A 21,172-nucleotide genomic window follows, 5' to 3' on the forward strand; every position below is an offset into this window, starting at 1 on the left:
CTTAGATTTACACAAGTCCACAATCAAGTAAATCATAGTAGAAAAATCATTTTATTGAATGACAAGCAACAACAGCAATTCAAGACAAGCAAAACTACTCTTCCCAAAAAAAGTGTACATGAAAAAAATGAACCCAGTAGAAAGTCAGTATCCTCTTGCAAGTGAAATGAAGGAGGGAAATTAGAAGAACATGAAAACAATAAATAAAATAAATAAAAGGAATGCTAATTATGCTGAAAGCAGAAAAACAATCTGGGGATGTTTTGGCATTTGATGAAGGCAGTAACCATACAAACTAAGGCTTCAGATGCAAGTTACGTTATCTTGTTGGATAAATCTTAAGAAGCCATATACTTCAAGTTCATTCATTTTAGGCAGTAAAACTGAAACACTGTCAGAAATTAGATACTTGAACAAATTGAAAAAATAAGGACCAATAAGAAAGAATGAGACAGAGTTCATCTGAGGATGCTGAGGCAACTTAAGCATGAACTGTCTGAACCAGTAACAAAAATAGATACTCTTTTCCTAGCATTAGTCACTCACCAGCTAATTGAAAGGCAGCAAATATGTTTTTTTCTTAAAACTGCACAGAAATCATGATAGCTGGTTTAGTGCTCTGACTGGAAATCTATAGCATGCCAAGCAGAAGCTGTCATTTCTAATCAGTAGGTGATACTTTACCCTGGGAATGCAGAGGTGACATTCTCCCTTCTGCAGATCAGGCACCTCCTCAGTGTCAATCCCGGAACCATCCTTATACCACTTGAAAATAGTCTCCTTCTTTGTGTTTGCAGCCTGTACAACAGAAAAGGCTCATAAGCTTGCATATGTCCTGAAGAGAGGTATCACACTGTAGGTAGTCACACGGGCACTTTCAACACCAGAAGCCTATTTTTTATAACACATCAAATAAAACTAAATAAAAGAACAATTCCAACCAAGTCCTACTAAACAAAGCTTAGTCGTACCATATTTGTTTGCAGCACAGGAATTGGTCAGAAGTATGCAGCTTACAGCTCAGAGCCTTGTCAAATCCTTAAAGGCAATTCTGTCAGTTTCTTCCCTTAGAGGGTTTTGCACCCTTGCTACGTGGTTGTAGTTTCTCTAGAGATATTTGTAAGAATATCTTTGAAACTAGAGCTGCTGAACTCTTCTTTATCTTTTTTGTGTTTGCCATGTCTCCCAAGAGCTGTAACACAGAACCTAGATCCAATCTTAGAGAGTCTTCAGCCAGTTTGCAGATTTATTCCATCTACCTAAAAATGTCTTGCAGGGCTAAGCTGCAGAGAGAAACTGAAATTACTATTCTGAAAGCATCTGAGACTTCAAAATTGGGAGCTGAACCAGAAATCCTTTTTTCTACTACATTGTGTCCTATAGGAAGTACAAAGTCTTGAGGAATCCTACAAAATGCAGTCCCTTCCAACACAAAAGGGCTTAACAATGTAGTGAAAATGCAGAGAATTTGCTTGAAAGTCACAATTGTGCTGTAGTAGCAGCAGCTCACCTAAGCAGTGCATAAATGGACTACCACTATGCCTCAAGTACTGCTATAACTTTGAAATATAAACTGTGTATTAGTGACACTTCAGATATCATTGAATGAATTATCTCAAACTGTGAATTCAAAGAAGCTAAAAGCTCAGCTCTTTTTTGGAAACCCTGGCAATATATTTTCTTTTTCCCCATTTTAGAAGCACTATGGTTTATTTTATATCACTATCCCCATATCCTTCTAAAAATCACAGAAATGCAACGGCATTTCCATGTGTAGCTTGAACTCCCAGACAGTGTGGCTTAAAGGGAGGGACAAAGCTGGCAGGACATTTCTCAGTCCCCAGGCAGTTGCTTTAAAAAGCATCCTTAAAAAAGAACTGAACAAATGGATAGAGGGCAGCCCAGAAGTTAATACAGTTCTGCAATAGTTTTCAAGTGCTTTGCTTGGAGAAAAAAACATGCACCAGTTTCTAACCCTCTTACATCAGAGAAGTCTTATTCTCTAGATGAGTAGCTCTGTGAAAGCTCACTATAGCAGTGACTAGACAAATAGGGAGGCCTCCTATTCCGATTCCTGGACATCTCTATAAAACCTGCTCAAATTAATCACATATATTACTGCTTAATAACCGGTGTGGTTGCTATGGATCTCTGACAGTATTTGAGATCACAACCTGGCCCAAAGCAATGCCTTGCTTCAGAAAAGTGCACAGAATTCTACATTTACCAGTAACTACAAAGCAGCTAATCCTGTAGTCATATGACATGAGTGGCAATTTTATTTGAACAGAGCCCGAAGGAACAAGCCTTTAATGCTTTTCAACCATTTTTCATCCAAGACTGTTAGCACTCAATCTGACAATAAACAGACTGAGTTTCAGACACATGCAATTTGCAGTGCTGAAGTTATTTCATGTTGACATTTACTATGTAAAGTTAACTTTTTCGCTGTTTAGCCACACACTAAAAATCTTGCTTTTAACAGACACAGTTCAAATAAGAATCAAAGTTATGCAAGAGCAGGTAGCTTCTGAACATGCTGAAATTTAGAAATGCTTGAATAAAAATTATAGTAGATGCTGGGATATAAAGAAAAATAAACACACAAGCAAAAGCAAACACCATTGAATTATCATCCAGATAGACAAAAATGTTCCACTGGCATGCAGGGTCAACAAGAAAAATGACATCAATCCCAGTTATTTCTGAATTAAAGCCAATTAAAAGTCAAAGAGATCCAACCACATAGAAAATAAATGGCACGTGAGGCAACGTATATTATTTTTTACATATATAAACATAGCTTATACTCAACACAATCCATGTTTGTTCATTATTACTGTTATGGACCTGGATCATACAGGCAGTACTCTGTCCTACACAAGCTTCCAGGTGGTCTGATTTCCTAACTCGCCTATTTCATGCCATGGTCTTTGAGTAAGTCAAAACAAAAAAAACCTCCATTACAGGTACTTTCTTCACATTATCCCAGGGTCTTTCAAGAGGTAAAAACACCCATGACAATTATTTTTTGTGCAGGGCCACTAAAAAGATACCTGGACCAAGTGCTATAATATGGCCTGGTGAGATAGAAATTGTTCCTTGGATGTTTTTATTACCACAGAAATAGCACAGGGCAGCCACATTTCTAACTTGAATGTTATGTATCTGAAGTTCATTGGTTACATACAGGCTTTATTGTTCAAACTCTTCCTATATCCATATATCAATTTAACAGGTATAAACAACAGCACCATGTGAACCTAATGGCCAGTCGCATACCAACAGTAAGAAACAATATAAGGTCAATGGCATAGTTAAAATGATGAGTGTGCAAACAGCCCATAACCCAGATTTCATTTACATAAAATGTTCTGACCTTATGAACAAAAAGTATGCTGGTGAAAAGCATATAATCAGGTGCCCAGCCTTTCACAGTTTCAGTGGTATAAACAGGCTCAGCAGTCAATGAAAAGAAGGATAATTTCAGGTTAATTTGTAGAGAATTAACACTGGTATAACTGGTTCAGCAACATTTAATTCTCCATTTGAATAAAAGGATAAACGGGGTTCATGGCTAAGGCAAATTCATGTCGAGATTATAAAGTACTCCAGCTATACAGCTCAGCACCAGCAAAGGTACCATGTTAGCTAATGAGTGTTGAGCCCTAAAATGGGGGCATTCAGAATAGCAGCTTCACCACCCAGGTCAGTTCTGTTGAGAATAAGATGAGGTTAAAGGTCTCCTGTGCAAATGTGCATCTAAATTGCTCATAATTAATTATTCAAGTTAGTCTCATTAAAAGCCAAAAACTCATTCAAAAGAAGTGAAGAAAATTAATACAAAAGAGTTCATATTACAGGAAAAGGCAATGAAGAAGAGTTTGATGCCTGTTGAATTCAATTAACTTAGTTATTCAGACCTCTAATTAGTCACTCTAGAAGAGCAACAAAAACAAAAATGTATCAGTTTAGAACGTCATACAAAGATCTTAATAGCAGAAGTTACTCTGAATTCCACACACATTAGCATTATTGAAGATTCAAAATTCACTAGCCAAATATAATAAAAATCATGTTTTATAACATCCATTCTAAAAGCTTTTGTTGCATAATTTTGTAACAGTTGATTAAATAATTGATGCTTAGGTAGAGGAACCTCCAAATGAGAAAATGGTGAGGAAAGAGTTTGAAATCTGGCTTTTGTGACTATTTTTTGAGGAAAGAAGAAGGAAAAAGGACCACTAAGGAATGAATATTTTGTTCAAATTATTTTTATGAAGCACAATACTTAAAAATCATTAGATCACCTAACACATATAGAAATGTTCTGGTTTTTTCTTTCATTTTGTTTTAATGAAGGCTATTACTGAAGAATGGTAAATCAGAAATTTTTATTCAAAAAATTTCTAAATAATTAAAAGAATTTCATATGAAATTTTAATTTTAAAAGTATCAAAATCTTTCCTCACATCTTCCTAACTCAATTTTTAATCAACAAATTCTAAATATTATTTCAAGTGTATTTCCTCACCTTGCAAGAAAATACAACTTCACATTCCTCTGTAACTTCCCAATGCAAAAACTCTGAGAAGTGAGGACCTAAGAAACAAAATTGTGGTAAAACATATGTTTTAGAATTAAGGGTACTTGAAAGATCCAGTGAAAGAAAGAAATGCCCAATTACCAACTAAACATAGGAAAGAAACACAGAAGCTGCTAACAACTGTACAAACAATGTATGTAGTGCAAAGGGAATTAGAGAATAAAGAAATGTATCTAAACACGCACTTAAATGTTCATAGCAAAAAACCCATGCTAGACATTATTTTAAAAATATTCCTTCACCCCACTGAGATTTCAATCTTGCACATACATATATCCTTCGGTAAATTTACTGACAGACATAGCCTTTTTAAAATTATTGTGTTTACTCATGTCAGTAAATTTATATCTGTTAGTGTTTGCAGGATTGGGGCCCGTAATTGCAATATCGAGACCTGGGAGGTAGAAAAGGCCCAGACTTTCACTTAAATCATTGAGAACTGATAAATCTTGAGTTTGTGCTGTAAGTGGTATACTCTGTATTTCCTAAATCTGTTAAAATAAAAATCCCTGCCACCCCAAAAAACTGAAAATAATAAAATTACATTACGTATGCAGAGAATCTTACCTAAGCTATTTAGAATATATGCTTTTAATTATTATTGTTACTTTCATCCTAAAAGCCATGTGCTTGTCACATGAAAATTACAACCTAGAGCTCAAATTCAATTTTAAAAGGATTTCACAGGGATAGGATGCTGAATTAGGAACCCAATACTAATTCTTAATTTCATCTGCAAACAATATCAGTAACAAGTATACAAAAAAACTCTGTAACTGTATCACAAATGTGCAACAAATATACAAGTGGTTCCTGGAATCTTGCCTGGACAGAAAACACAGGATCAGGTTTTTAATCTTCCTTGTCTGACATTATGTTGTCTACTTTTCTGTCAATTATTTTGAAAGGAAAATTTGTATGCTTAATATTAGATGTACTGAAATGCTTTGTTAGATCAGAGCCTACAGTAGGCATACTTCTCATGAATACTGAGCAAAGATAACTTCCTGCAGGGACTCCCACTTTATTTCTCTACTTAGCGAATGTTCTATCACAACTTGCATGCATTGTATGACAATGTTGTAAAATAAGACCCATCAAGGGTGTAGTGTCTCCTCAAACTGTCCACTATATTCATCTTCTAATGGAATCAGTGGAAGCTGGAAGTATTTAGTATTCACCAGGGATAATCATTGGCTGCAAACTGGGCCTAAAGTCATCACTCTGTCTTACCTTGCTTCCTGAGAAATTCCTTATGCTGGAGCTCAGACTCAGCCAATACTGCCTTGAATGCTAAATTTCAGAAGAGATTAATGAAAAATGAGTTGCTCACAAAATTACTCAAAGAATAATTGAAGTTCATTTCTTCATCAAAGTTTCAATGTTTCAGTGAACATACCATCGCCAATGAGAACTAATGAAGACTGGTTCTTTGCCTTTCCATCTTGAATCTGTACTGTGTAGGTACCTTCATTGTCAATTGTAAATCGGTCCATCACCATTTCTATAATGCCATTTGAACGGTCACAGTGTATTTTGTGCCTCTGAAATAAACAAGCAATAATTTACTGTAGTATAGTGTAAACTACTTATGACTACCTATCTTATTAAGCATGTTTTATATGCCTGCCTCCACACTCAATCTTTTTCTTGTCCTTCTAATTGCAAACTATGGAAACAGGGCAGGCTTGCATTTACTGTTGTATGAGATCCCAGAGGTGACAGAAAGCTCTACACAGCTGCATTTGGAATCCTTGAGTCATCATAATACAGCCGACTTGGATTGAAAAAATAATAGTTTATGGCACTGTGTATGTTTGAAGAAGGGCCTACACAGCCAGCTGTTAGCTGCATTACAGCTTTCTGTTCAACAAGGGATTCTGCTCAGCTGATGCACTATTCCTAGCAGAGTCCAGAAATAGATGGAAGTGTTATGTTTGTAGATACAAATGTAGAAATCCATCACAACAAATCCAAAAAGTCACCATTACTAAAGACTTCTGAGACACGTGGCAGCTCAATACTGGATCATATTTTCTCACTGAAACAACTTGTTTAGGAAGGTTATGATTTGCTCATCTGATGCTAGGCATTCTTTTCAAAGAACACTAAAGTGCAAGACCATGGGAACAGAATCTTGTGCTAAACCACTGAAGTTTCTAGGAACTGAAAAGATCAACCAAGTCCAGCAAAAGAGAATTAGAAATCTGTCAAAACATCTAGATACTTGCTAAAGTGCTTGCAGAATATCCAAAACACCAAATTTTGACTTGGATTCAAAGAAAATATGCTTTTCACTGTTTCCTTTTTGTGTTTGCTTTCCATTGAATATTTCAGAAAGACAGATTATTGGCAGATACCCTCAAGGAAACAGAAAATTGCGAGCAAATATTGGACGATACTTGCACAATATGTGTTTTGAATTTTCAGGTATTATTTTAGATACTACTTTTACTAAGTAATGTCCTTTATCATTCAGCAATTAATAGCCATGAGGACTTTGTGTCCCACTAACAGTGATGTTGTTCCAATCTCAGCTAACAAAGTCCTAAAGCAAAAATAATCCACAGAAGTTATTTGGTGCATACTTTTAGGTTACCAGTGTGGTCGAGGATACTATACACAATCTGCTCCATTCATTATGAAACAGAGAAGTGAATGACACCACCTAGAAGGAGTTCTATGCAGTACATTATGATAGACCATGTTACTGTCAAAAGGAGACAATGCCTTATAAACAAAATATTTCAATTAGCCTTTTTATTGGACTTTAAAGTTAAAAATTGTACTGAAAGCCTACAGGACAGAAGGACAGAAGGATGGACGATGGAAGGAAGGGAGGAAGGGAGGAAGGGAGGAAGGGAGGGAGGGAGGGAGGGAGGGAGGGAGGAAGGAAGGAAGGAAGGAAGGAAGGAAGGAAGGAAGGAAGGAAGGAAGGAAGGAAGGAAGGAAGGAAGGAAGGAAGGAAGGAAGGAAGGAAGGAAGGAAGGAAGGAAGGAAGGAAGGAAGGAAGGAAGGAAGGAAGGAAGGAAGGAAGGAAGGAAGGAAGGAAGGAAGGAAGGAAGGAAGGAAGGAAGGAAGGAAACCACTAGTAAAAATATCACTTATTAAACTTTATGTGAGCACTTTATGTGAGTGGAAGAACATTTAAACAGTAAAGTACTGATCCAAAAATAGTAGGAATGACCCCACAGATAAATGTCCTTCAGCTTTGAGGAATACCTCCTGGCCAGCCTCAAGAACAAATTTACTCTTGTATGGACAATAAGCCTGGAATAATAGTGTAGACATAGCCAAGATATTTAGTATTCATTACCGCTACTTTCAAATGTACAAATAGAACTAGTTTAAATCTTAATGGGATAACTGAAGAATGAAGAAAGAAAAAAGATAATGGAATTAACAAACCTGTAGCAAACAGATTGATTAGGATAATTATTTATTAAATAAATTAGAGGGAAGAGACTGAGGTACAATATTCATTCGATGTTATAGAATGCTCGTATAATTTGGATATGCATTTTCTCATTTATAGTTCAAATAAAGATAGAATGTCTAAGAATAAGACAAGATTTAATTAATCAGGAAATTCAGTGTAAAAATTACTTATGCAATGTTCATGTGTAAGAGCAGAGGATATAGGCCAGGTAGGTTGAAAAAAGAAGTTATATACTTCACTAGACTTTCAAAAAGTGCAAATTCAAATGCTCACTTGCCTACAGAGGTCAAGGGCAACACTTGCATTCATTTCATGACTTTTCAGGCAGAATACTAAATTGACATTTGCCAGAAGCAGAAAAAGAAAAGCAAGATGTATGTTTTAATCTGATCCTTTGTCACACTTCTAGATGACTTTTTTTTTATTATTTCTTACTGTGGGGTAAAGGAAAAAAATATTAAAATATTAAAATGGCAGCTGATTAAATAGGGCCCAGTTAATTCCATTCTCAGGTTATTTTGAAATCCTACCGAAACTGTCCCCTGTTAGGACCTAGAAGGAAACATCTATCACTTCAGCCAATGTCAAGAATCAGACTACAATTCACCAGCATAACGGTCTATTGAGCGTGTTCAGTGACTGTAGCCCAGTCTCCAGGCAGGTTTTAGAGTGTAATTAGGCTTCTAACTATTGCCATTATGCAGCAAGATGAAGTTCAATGATTTTATGGGCGCCATAAATACTAGGCTTTTATGTGACTTTCCACAAAAATATCATCAGTCTCCAAATGTAAATGTCACCTGTGGGTTACTAATTAAAGAGCTGAAATAATGCAGCTCCACTTCAAGCCTCCCTCTGATGTCAACACTTCCAAAACATATGCAAACTAAAAATACCTCATTCCGTTCCACTGACATTGCCAAGACAGAATATCGTCATTTCAATACATCCTAGTCACTAATATGCAGGTTTTCAGTGCTATAGTTTATTACATCTTAGAGAGAAACAGAGATGCATTTTACTCAGAAACACTTCTTCTTACACTTGTCAATATGTAATTAGAGTAAATTCTCTTTGATTTTCTATGGTATAAAAATGCTCATAAGCTTCTCTGATCAAAACCAGGCTTTGCATCCTCTGGAATAAACTGAACCTTTTAAACACCTGCACTGGAGGTGAATTCCTCACAGAAAAAGGTATTTCCAGTGCTGCATTTTATGCCCAGTAACTGAAACATACTCCAGCCCTGCAATGACATGACCTTGTTTTCTTCTCAGATCTTCTCAGAATCTGACCACTTTTCTGTGCCCCTTTCTATAAAAGATCTTCCTAGAGCTTTGAAAATGTAGGAAGCTGGTGGCCTGTTCTTTCATCTTCATATAGACATTCAATGCCCACGTAGCATCTAAGACAAAATTTAAAAATAAAAATAGAAATTGACACAATCTAGAAGTTTTATATATATGACCACTGTTGCATTTTTAAGTGCCTCCCACGTGATATGTAAAACTAGCAGCACTAGCCTCAGAGGGTGTCTGGGAACATGTCCTGCTGCTTTGGAGTCCAAAACTGCACTTGAAGCAGCTATTTTGTCTTGAGCTGTTTTCCTGAAAATAATGGTGCACTACTTTTAATCAGAGGTGTTCAATACTAGGCTGTCTCTAATTTCTCTTTCTCTTTAGCTGTTGGTCGTCTAGCTACCCAAAATAAATACAGACTTCTGAGGGTAAAATTTTGCTCTTTTGTTGGTATGACAACCTCCCTTTGCAACAGGAATTCTATACTGCAAAAAATATTTGAGTTAAAGATTCATACTCCTTTCAAGTATTATCAGACCTTAATAACATGGTTTTAAGCAACTACAAAAATGAGTTATCATTAATGCATAAATGTTTATAAAACAAAACCACACACACACATATATATATTACTCAATATATACTTACATCACTGTTTTCAACTTCTTTATCATTAATAACAAATCTGAAGGTAGAATCTGGTGATAAACTTTCAGCCTGAACCCAGAAACGAACTTCTCCTTTGTCAAGAATCTCATAAGCTAATTCTGATTTCAGAGGTAGTGCTGCAAAAAGCAATCAGAAGTCAATAATGCATGAATCCTTGTAAGAAAAAGAACTATTGTAGTAAAATGTTAGTATCTCCCTATTATTTGCAGAATGCTGAATATAGAATACATTTTATGCATAGAAAAGATGTCTAATACACTTTTTGGCTGATTTGTAAATTAATTTCACAAAGGGTGAAAAGAACTGACAGCTTATAGTTTGCTCATTTTTTAAAGAATTGTTTTTTAGCAACCTATAGTCTATTGTCAAAGTTAAACTTCAAAAGACTTTCAGGCAATGATGATTTTATTCAATGCAAACTAATATTCTTCTAAATTAATTGAAAGATGAGGAAGCAAGTTTTTCCATGAAAAATGAAGCTGCTGTTGTCTCAGGAAGAACCTTTTAGGAACTCCCGTCATTAGTATGTAATAATTTCTTCTAGAAGTATCAAATTGATTCAGATCTTCAACTTACTTGGATTCTTTATTTCATTGCTTAATGCCATCAAACGTTCAAGCTCTGAAATTAAGAAAAATATTAATGTTTTAGTTTATCTTGAAAAACAGTCAGAAAACAAGTCAAAGAAGGTTCATATCAGTATCAGCAGGTACTCTCCTTAAGTCTTTTATGTGAAATAGTCAACTCTCTTCAGAAAATTATGCCTAAAAAATGAGATTTAAGAAACTTAAAATCCTGATCTAGGAATTTAGTGAGTGTTCTTATTTCATGCATTTGCATGCACACTCTCTTTCACAAAAGAATCCAAACAAAGGAAAAAAATCTCTATGGGATTTAAACAAAGATGAGGGAGCAAATAGCTTCTAAGCAGTGTATGAGGTTCCTTTATCTGCTGACTTCCTTTCTGATATACCTAAAAAGCTTGTTTTACTGAGGCAGAAAACAAGATTGAGTGCAGGTTAGTCTCAAAAAGGTACGTAAAGTTCTATTTAATGCACTAAATCCTCATGAAGGAATCCTGCATGAGAATCGAGAATAGATGTTCATACTAACCCTATTTATCATATTCATTATTAATAAATAGTATAAAGATGAACATTACTGCCAATTACAAATTTACAGATAATGTAAAGACCAGAGGAAATTAGCAAGGATTTATTACATGGTTGAGGATTTAGCAAAATTACAGGAGAATTCATAGCATTTGAGGAAGTAAGTGGGCAGTGAAATAATGTTTTTCAGTGCTAAAATAGAAAATCTGACTTGTGCAGGGATCTAGTACAAAGAAAAAAGTAATTTTGACTGACAGATATGACCAGGGAAGACATGGGCTAACTGTGGGATGGGAAACACCTCCAGTGTTCTTCTACAGAAAAAAAAAAACACCTCAGAAGGTAGAACTGATGGTGACAAGACCCAGAGACAAAACTAAGCCAGCAAGAATTTCTCATTATAAAATGCCTATCTTTTCCTACCATATTCATTGGAAAACTACAAATATTACAAGTTTAGCCTTCCTAGAAGAAACAGATTTAGATAATGCCTAAGAGTTCATGTAAAATGATGCATGTCCTGGGAAACCATGTTTTTTATGGCTGCACACAGATTTCTTCTCCAAGTCCACTCTGAATGGGAGGTTTGACATGGTTTGCACTGTGATAAAAGTCTTGTCTACTATTGGACTCACACTCAGTCTCATCTCCTCTACTGAAATGACACAGAAAGAGGTTAAGTAGAGGGACTTTCATGCTTAAGAAAATGGGCATATCAATCATAGCCTGTGGACTGTGAAAACAACAATTGTATTTTTGTGCTATTCAAAAATAGCAAAGCTCCTCCTCTTGCCTTTCACTTCAGTCCCCCTCAATGGTAAACAAAAGTCAGACTGAAGCAAATCCGTTGCAACTCCAATGAAACAAAATAGCTACAAGCAAATACAGCAAAACTAATCTAAATTTAAGTTAAAGGATAATTTAACTGAATGTATTCAGATCTTGTTGAAGCAGCATCCTTTTTCTCACCTTCTTCTCACTAATTCTCTGCATCTCAGTTACATGAAATGAAAACTAAACCCTCAGGGTCTGTGTCTGTATAAGACTCCATGGTAAGCAGAGATCTGATGGTAGCTTTACAGCTACCAGAGAAGCAATTATTGAAAGATGGAAAAGGCTATGAAGTCAAAGCGCAGCAAAAGTGACATACTAGAGAAAGAGATTCACAAAACAGAAAAAACATTTACAGACATCCACCTGAAAGAGTAACAGACATTTATAAACAGCATTATCGTCCCAGCATTAAGGAAACAACTCTAATAAACAACTCAAATAGCGCATATTCTTTATATATATATATATATATAATTATTTTTTTTAAAAGAAAATATTGCCTTAAGTTATGCCATCTGTTATTGTTATTGTAATTAGAAAAATAACAGATCACACAAAGCCTGTTGTGTGGTCTTTTTTGTTTTTCTTTAATGCATAGTAAAGAATGTGAGAGTTGAGGGGTTCTTTTCTTTTTCTTGGATGATTTTTAGTGCAGTTGAGGTAATAAAATGAATATGGATTTGAGATGGTAAGGACCTTACCTTCATCATCGATAATGAAGCTGGATGAAATTCCATCTGTATCACTAACTGAGATAGAATAAGTTCCTACATCTGATTTATCAGGATTTTTGAAGTACAGCTTAGAACTAAAATCATCAATAAAGAGGAATATAATTAGAGAGGTTTATCATGTTATCGAAATTTTAACAAGACAAATTTCTAATGATTTTATGGACTGGCATGACTTACTGATTCCCTTCTGTTTCAATCTTAAACTTATCAGAATCATCAATCTCCTCATATGATTTACCCCACGCAAAAACAGATGCATCTGTAGCTTCTTTGCACTCAAAAGCCAGGTAAATATTGCCCTCATCATCCACACCAGAAAAGATTTCTTTTGTTCCTGCAAAATAAGAATCAACTCGTATGTCAAGGCAGAATTTTATTTTAGAGCTGCAATTCAGAAATAACTAAAGCTCACACAAATTCTGTCCATCTTCACCAGCAGACATCAATTTGACTTGCAGATTTTGAGGGATGTTTATGTCATATGCTGACTGAACATCACATACTAGCAAGATTCTTACTCTACTCAAAAAAGGACCACTAAAACTAATCAAGGTTTATTGAGAAACAAATCTATAAAGTGCAAGTGAACATGACAAAATATAAATAGTTGAAGTAAATTACTTTATTATCCTTGAAGCTTTAATAAATTTGTTGTCATGCTTCTTTTCATTCACAGCAAGTAGCACGTTTGTTTATGAGAATAAAAACAGAAAATGCTGATCTTCAAAAATTTCCTGCAGTTAGTAAAGCAAGAAGTCTTGACAGTATCGCTATATCCATATGATGTTTTCTCTAAATTTTAAGGCTAAGGGCTTCTTAACTCTTTAAATACTTATCTGTGCTACAACATCAAATCAGATTGATTAAATTCACTTTTAAGTATTTCAGTATTTTAGAAGCAAAGGAGATAAAACAGTTCATTACCTGGCCTTGCCTCAACAAGCACTGGTTCAGATATCTCAGATGACTTGCCTACCCCAGCGTCATTCACTGCACGAACTTTGAAAACATAAGTATGACCCTCCTGTAAGTCAGTGACCTTGAACAAGATAAAGAACAAAAACAATTACAAAAACAATCTAAACTCTTCTGCTTGGTCTTATGAAGATATTCACAGAAGCCCCAGTTCAAATATTTGTTGTACTCAGATGTTTTTAGAACTCAGTTTTGAATTAACACTAACTAATGACAATGTTACCTTAAAATAGCGCTTTGAAGTAGGTTTTTCATTAGCAGTGATCCAGTCTTCTGTATCTACTTCCTTATAGTCCACTAAATACCCAGTAATGGGGCTTTTGCCTTCATACACAGGAGCTTTCCACAGAAGAACGAGTGATGTATTTCTAACTTCACAAATTGTGAGATCGTAGGCAGGACCTAAAATATTTCAAAAATTGGAAGTTCACTTCAATATACTAAGGTCTTGCAAACTGGCCCTGTTGAGGCCTAAATGCGTAACTTTAATTTTGTTTTGACTGTGTATGCTTTCAGAAATTTCATCCTTTACAATAAACCCGCTATGTGGTATCTAGGTCATTTTCCCATCATAGCTATATACAGCCCTATCTGCTTGGTGCAGTGAGTGGCATCAGTACTTTGAAACATACATTCTTAGCTAGATCTCAGAAACTCCATTTTAAGGGAAAGTTATTAATGTAGAAAATCCTTGCAGTTTGAAATTTTCCAGTAAGTAACACACATTTCTTGTGTATTGTTTAATTCACTAGCCCTACATCAAAGTTGCTTCACTCTGCCTGACTCAGGTTCATAATCTAGCATCAGGGTATTTTTGTTGGTACACATGACCCATGATCCTATAGCCTGATCTAAAACCCACTGCTGCAGTGGTCTTTGGATCAGGTTTCATATTACTCAATGGAAGGATTTGTCTCTGTGAGGTGGATAATGATAGCCAAGAAGAATTTCTCTAGAGGATGTCTGTTAGAAAAAATATTTACACCAAAAAAATACTGGTTCTCCAAGAATAAGTGGGTATTCATACCTTTGTAGCTATCAGGTTATATCTCCCTACTACACGTTCCTTCTGCTTCATTCAACTGTTCCAGTGCCATTCAGTTTAACCTGTGCCATTTATTTTTTTCCTTCAGTGGACTATAAGTCATACCAGTATTCTACCATGCTGAAATGGTAAAACACCTGTGACAAAATCCTGCAATTTGGCCAAATAATGTAGCTGGAAGCTTGCTTCTTGTGCTTGAAATTTAGAGTAAGGAACCCTGAAAGTACCTGAGACTTAGGGATTTTTTCAGTGTTGTCAGTTTGACCTAACGAAAAATATTAGTTTTCCCTATGACAAGTATCACCATTTAAAATAAAGTATAAAAGCCTTAACAATAAATCTGATTGCCATTCCAGCTTACATGATATGAACCAGCAATGCATGAATGAGAAATTTGATGATATTCACAATATTGAGGATGGTATTCAGCAAATATACAACAAAACACCAGTAAAAAAGTGTTTCTCTACAACAAATAAGCACAATTCCAAAAAAAAAGAAACATGTAAGTACCGGTTGCAGACCTTATGAGGATAAATATTAGATTTCTCATGGAAAGACTACAATTTTCAAGGCACCTAAAGCCTTTTCTCAGGGCCCTTTAAAAATCCCAACTTAAACGTCTATATATTCAGAGATAATTAAAATTCCACTGCAGATGCACTTGCTAGAAATCTAGACAGAAGAAGAAAATGTGTAATGAAGTATGTTCTATTCTGAGGATTCTGAGACTACAGACGTTCCATTTTTTAAAGGCATATAAAATAATTCATTAGCTATCATTCCTCCTCACAGAGGCTCACAGAGATACCTAAGACTAGAGTTCTGCAGAAGTATAAAATAATTATGGGCTCTGAGCAAGGAATCTATCACTCACACTGGAAATCATGCAAGCGATTTTGGCCTTGCTAAGGAAACCTCCCTTCCATGTCAAAAGGTGGAAGAATATTTCATTGACACTGGGAGTATATTGCAGTCACATTACATTAGTCTTCAGGTTCTGTAGCAAGCCAGGGAAGAGGTTCAGCCTCTTTCACCCAGTCTTAAATCTCAATTATTTCTTTTCATTATTGCTAAGTCATTGTTTAAAAACTTGTTCTAAAAAAGCCTTGTGAAATATTTTAACGGGTTTGGCAATTTGGATGGAATGAAGAGATTTTTTAGTCACAGTGGGGTTTTTTAAGCAGAAGGAATGCAATACTCTGTTCAACTAGTTTCATAATAAGAAAAATGTAATCAGCCAAGGAGTAGAAAGGTCAGATTATTCATTATGAAAATGGAAATTTCACTCTCTTCATTTCCTGAAGGTGCCTTTTATTTATTTATTTGTATATCATTTAAAATAAAGGATAATCTTTGCTTGTTTATATACTGGACAATTTCACTGTAGAGAGTACAAAACACATATCCTTTCTTTAAGGAAAATAATTGTTCCACTGATGGTGCATTTACACTAAATATTACAAAATTATAAGAAAATGTAATTGATATAAAGGGAGTTAAGATCAGGAGATTAAAGATTTTGTTATTGACAGCTTTGCCATGTCATTAAATCCAGAAAATGAAACTTACGAGCTCAGAAGAATTTAGCTAGAAAGCATGGAGAACAGCTATGACAAGCAGTTTTGTAGAAAAGAATCTGGGCATTAAAAGGAGCAAAATTGGAATTTAGCATAGCAGTTAATGTTTTTTAAACAAGACAAATAGAGGGGGGATTTGTAAGGAGACAAATAATTGCAGGAGGTGTGGAGTTACCACATCTCTGCTCAGCACTGAAAAAACATTTGTCTGCAGTTTTGATGTTGACATTCAAGAAAGACTAGCAGAAGTTCAAAGAATAACAAAACAATATTTGTTTGTTTAGAGATAGGGAATACACAACTTATCAGAAAAGGTTGTCTGAACTAGATTTTGTCAACTTAAGGGAAAAGCTAGAGGTCTGATATAGTCTTTAAACACATAGAAGAGCTGTTGCAAAGAGGAAAACAGCAAACAGGGTTAAATTGCAGGAAGAAAGATTCAGGAATATTAGAAAAACTTTTCAGCTATGAGTGTAGTAAGCTTAGGAATAGATCCTGTTCAAAGAACCTGGAAATGTTCATGGGTAGAAATATGTCAGATGGATTACACCAGTGTCTATCAAAAAGATATGTGTAGCTGATCCTGAACGTGAGCAAGCAGTTGCAGTACATGACATCTGAAAGTCTTCCTAGTAAATGATTCCATGATCTTATTGAATTGCTTCTTGTTCCAGATAAGAATTACTTTTTATGTACAACATAGAAAAGAAAGCTGAGATTTTCTTGCCTTCTTATGCTAATCATGCCTTTTTGAAATCACTAAAAATTCCAATAAATGCATAAAAGCAGACCTAGGGGTTGGATTTTTTTTTTCTTTACTGTGGAAATAAATGCATGAACATTTAGGCATGAAACAGATGTGTATGTATCAGACAGCTACTGATGACATAAACAAGTATTCAAATGGATACTTATTTACATACCAAAGCTCAATGTCATAAATAGAATTTAATTTAATAACACAGCAGTATTTTACAGCATTTTGGGAAAAAGAAGGTAGAAATACATTAAAGTGGTAGGTGCCTGTGTTTTCGTTATGGGCTGTACTATGACACCCTTCGTTTAGGCAAATCAGTACCAGACATCAGAAACAGCTTCAGCAAAAGTGTTGCTCTGTATGAACAAGGGTGTTATAAAATAAGGCCTTCAAAAACCCTTTCATAGAGTATTTACAGAACTCAAGCATTGCTGAAGGGAATCAACTCCCTAGATGTCTAACATTTAGGCACAAATTTATATGCCCACATGAGGATGACTAAAGTTTAGCTTCCTTGGGGAGCGGGGGGGTGACATCTGAATTCACAATACTGCTTATTTAGCATTGCAAGTAACTGTCTTCAGCTACATCTACACTGCTAAAATACCTACAACCTAAACAAGGGTCTGAGCACTTATGCAGTCATTCCTGCTGTGTGTTTGTTAGTACATTTGTCCTAACACTTGGCTAATAATATAATCTCAGGTAACACCTACTTACAGTCTAAGGGAAACAAATGAGTAAGGGCACATTAGTGGAGACTGGGAGATTTTAGCTGTAAAGTGTGAGCTATACTGTGCTACTTCCTCGTATTTCAAGAGACAGGCCCCTGTTGTCACTTATTTATGACCAAAAAACAGTTTTGGAGGCTGAAACTCTGGGAATACACTTAATTATGATGTAGAGAAATCTATATACTGTACAGGTGGTGGATGTGAAGTGGAGCTTGTAGGACTCAAGAGTGAAGAGCTGATAGAGATAAAAACATAAACTAAAGGCTAAGGATTTTCTGCTCTGAGCTGATGTGGGCAGTGAAAGAAGGAGCCACTCATCGAGCTAAGTAAAGATGACCCATTTCCCAGGACATTCAGCGTCTTCTTTGGGGATGTGGAGGCAGCATTTAACAGGAGATCTCAGAAGCAATGGCAATCTCAACAGGTAATATAGCAGAACCTAACCAAAAGGCATCTAGCAGGTTTTGGCTGGAAAATTACATTGACTGTGTTTTAAGGAGTTTCTACAGAATTGGATTTAATAAGGAACTAATAGACTTACCAGGTTCTGGCATAGTCCAGGCTTTACACTTAAAATGCTCACTGGGATCTGAAGGTTGACCTATTCCAACCAGATTTGCAGCAGCAACTTTGAATTCATAGAAGGCATCTTCTATCAAATCCTCTACCTTTTTTGAGAAAATAATTAAATGCATCAAAAGCCATAAATTATATTCTTTTAATAAATTCAATACATAAAATTAATTAAATAAGAATTCTGACACTAGTTAATTATCAGGCCTTACTGCTGTGCTGAAATACTGGAAGGATCTAATTAGAAGATTTTACTGCAGAGATCTACATTGTACTTTTGTGTTTCAGCCACATCATCCTAGGAATAACAACACTCAATATATTGGCATGAGAGACTGTAAAACGTCAGAGCAAAGGTCCAGCGAGCCCATCCAATGAATGACCACTAGGAGATACATATGAGTGAGTGTTCTAACATGAAATATGTTCTTGCATTGCTTATGAATGGCTATTCATAATCCATTCACTTAAGCAAGAGTTCAAATGCTGTTTTGGTCTTAAAAGGTCATAGTGAACTGACCAGAGAAGAAAAGAAAACAACAGGAAAATAAGGAAAACCCAATTCACTAAGTTCAGCAGTGTGCCGATATAACTCTGAGAAAGACTCTCTCAGTAATTTTTTCTGGTTTGTATGTGTCTTTATCGTAATATTACCTACCATTACAAAGTGAGGAAGCAATAACTGGAAATGGGATGACCATAATATATGCTATACCTCTGCAAACGTCCCTGGTAAGTGAAACCTGACTGATCTAATGAGTCGATCACCACATAACCATCTCAGATTTTGAGGTCGAGGTAGACAAGCTGTAAGACATGAGCTGCTTGCCACCTTAATCACCTCATGGTAGCAGCTCTCTTCCATCCTTCCTCTTCCAGACCACCTAAATACAATAAACAAGTCTTCTACACCTCAGCCCTCTGCATAATTTTCTGAAAAATTATATTCAATTCTATGTCTCAAGAGAATGAGACAGCTAAAGGTAGTATTTGTAGTGGAGATACTGAAAAGCTCCAGATTTTCATGACTAAATAAACTATAACTATATTCTGTAGGAAAAAGTAAGACAAAAAGGGATTTTAGTGTGATTTTTTAATAGTAACAAATATATGATGGGGTAGCATCAAATACAAGACTAAAGCAAAAAAAAAAAAAAAAAAAAAAGAAAAAGTCAGTCACTAATACAATTTAGATAGAATCTCCTGAAGATAGAAAGCTATATAGTGATTCACAAGACAGAATGGCAGCTTAGCCCGTAAAAATGGTTTTGAAATCCCAGGTTATTTAGGGAAAGATATTTGTGAGGTTCCCACAGAATTATTTCATCAGAAAGGGTAAAACCTTTAATGATTTCCTGCTGCTGTACTGTGTATCTTAGGGTCTTCTCTGCTTGCAGTATGTCGTAAAATATTCTGTACCATTAGAAGCTGTCTTGCTTTTATTTCCCATCAGTACTGCAGACTCCAGTCATTCAAACTAATATCTACAGATGCACCTTCAGGCACAAATAGAGCTACTGGCAGGACTGAGACTTAAATATCCAATTAATTAAACTTGGAATGATTTCCCTTAGTTTACATTACTCATTTGTTTATAAATGCATTAAAAAATGAAAATGTCTGGAAAGCCTTGCTCATTGCCATTGCCCTTTCATGCCTATCCTACCCACACTTTTTTATTTCTCCATCCATGCTCCATCTGCTATGTCAAGGGTGCCAGTTATAAACTCAGTCATAAGCACACATACACTTGAGTACTGCCGGCTGCCTTCTGTGCATGAAATGTTCTTCCTGAGCTCGTCTACAGCATTATTTTCCACTTTAGTGTCAAATAACTGCTAAAGTCTTCTGCTCTGAGATTTACAGGAAAGTTGCTGACTTGCAGAAATAACTCTAAGAAGTATTTGGGAATAAAATCTAATTGTTTAATTAAATTTAACAAGCATCAGATTGATTAATTACTTGCAACATCCTGTCTTCCTAACCTTCTTTGTGGAAGTCCGCATCAGTTTTTTTCCTCTTTGAAGAAACATTGAATACACTGCAAGTGCAACCAGAAGTAATTTATTTCAAAACTGAAATCATTGCTCTGGTACTCTGGACAGGAGGCAATGAGGCATTATGCTAGGTTTATTAATATACTTCCTTTCCAGCTCAAGGCAGATTTTGAAAGTAAGAAGTGGGACAGTTACATTTGTTCTCAATCCATCTCCATTTCATTTACAAGTCACCAGTTCTACAGACAGCACAGTCATCTGTCCTGCTAAATGCTTCCACCCTTTCTCTGCATGTTATTGCAGTGGTGATACATCTAGTGCTCATTAATGAATATGGTTTATGAAGCATTTGATAGTTCATCTTGTTCCTTGTGAAAAATGTGCTTCACAACTTTTTCCTCCAAAGTTTCCTTATCTGAGTAGCCTTATTGGTCTTAGAATTTCATAGCAGTGGATGGCACTGACTCTCTACTCCAGCTTTAGGTTTCTTGTACTCCAAAATACACAATGGAAGGGCATGGTTTTGTCATAGTAAATAGAAAATAACTCTGCAAGAAAGTAGATGCTAAGAGGAAAGATACAGTAAAAATCAATTCCAGAAAGATAATAAGTAAAAAATACCAACCGTATAAATTGTCTGGGTAATAAGGGAAGAATTGACTTCATGCCAGTTTTGGTGGTTAGCTTCCCGTTTATCCATATAATAACCAAGGACTGGTGAACCTCCACTGTACCTTGGTGCTTTCCAGCCAAGTGTCATTGAATGACCATCACAGTTCAGAAGTGTGATACCATGAGGATATGACGGACAAGCTATAA

The 21,172-nt window shown here is 35.6% G+C and overlaps 1 protein-coding gene across 1 annotated transcript in view; it reads right to left on the reverse strand.

Annotated features, from left to right (window-relative positions):
- The window catches only part of MYOM2 (myomesin 2), a 76,128-nt gene that overhangs the window by 12,421 nt on the left and 42,535 nt on the right, over window positions 1-21,172 (reverse strand). Inside the window, exons 19-30 of the mRNA XM_051615823.1 lie at window positions 20,979-21,166; window positions 18,325-18,451; window positions 13,891-14,069; window positions 13,617-13,731; window positions 12,870-13,026; window positions 12,660-12,766; window positions 10,589-10,633; window positions 9,992-10,128; window positions 6,006-6,150; window positions 5,840-5,899; window positions 4,535-4,602; window positions 685-798 (exon numbers count right to left, since the gene is read on the reverse strand). Coding sequence (XP_051471783.1) covers window positions 685-798; window positions 4,535-4,602; window positions 5,840-5,899; window positions 6,006-6,150; window positions 9,992-10,128; window positions 10,589-10,633; window positions 12,660-12,766; window positions 12,870-13,026; window positions 13,617-13,731; window positions 13,891-14,069; window positions 18,325-18,451; window positions 20,979-21,166 — 1,442 coding nt within the window. The remainder of the gene's footprint in view (window positions 1-684; window positions 799-4,534; window positions 4,603-5,839; window positions 5,900-6,005; window positions 6,151-9,991; window positions 10,129-10,588; window positions 10,634-12,659; window positions 12,767-12,869; window positions 13,027-13,616; window positions 13,732-13,890; window positions 14,070-18,324; window positions 18,452-20,978; window positions 21,167-21,172) is intronic.

This window comes from Apus apus, chromosome 3 (genome assembly GCF_020740795.1).
Source record: "Apus apus isolate bApuApu2 chromosome 3, bApuApu2.pri.cur, whole genome shotgun sequence".
NCBI classification, from domain to species: domain Eukaryota; kingdom Metazoa; phylum Chordata; class Aves; order Apodiformes; family Apodidae; genus Apus; species Apus apus.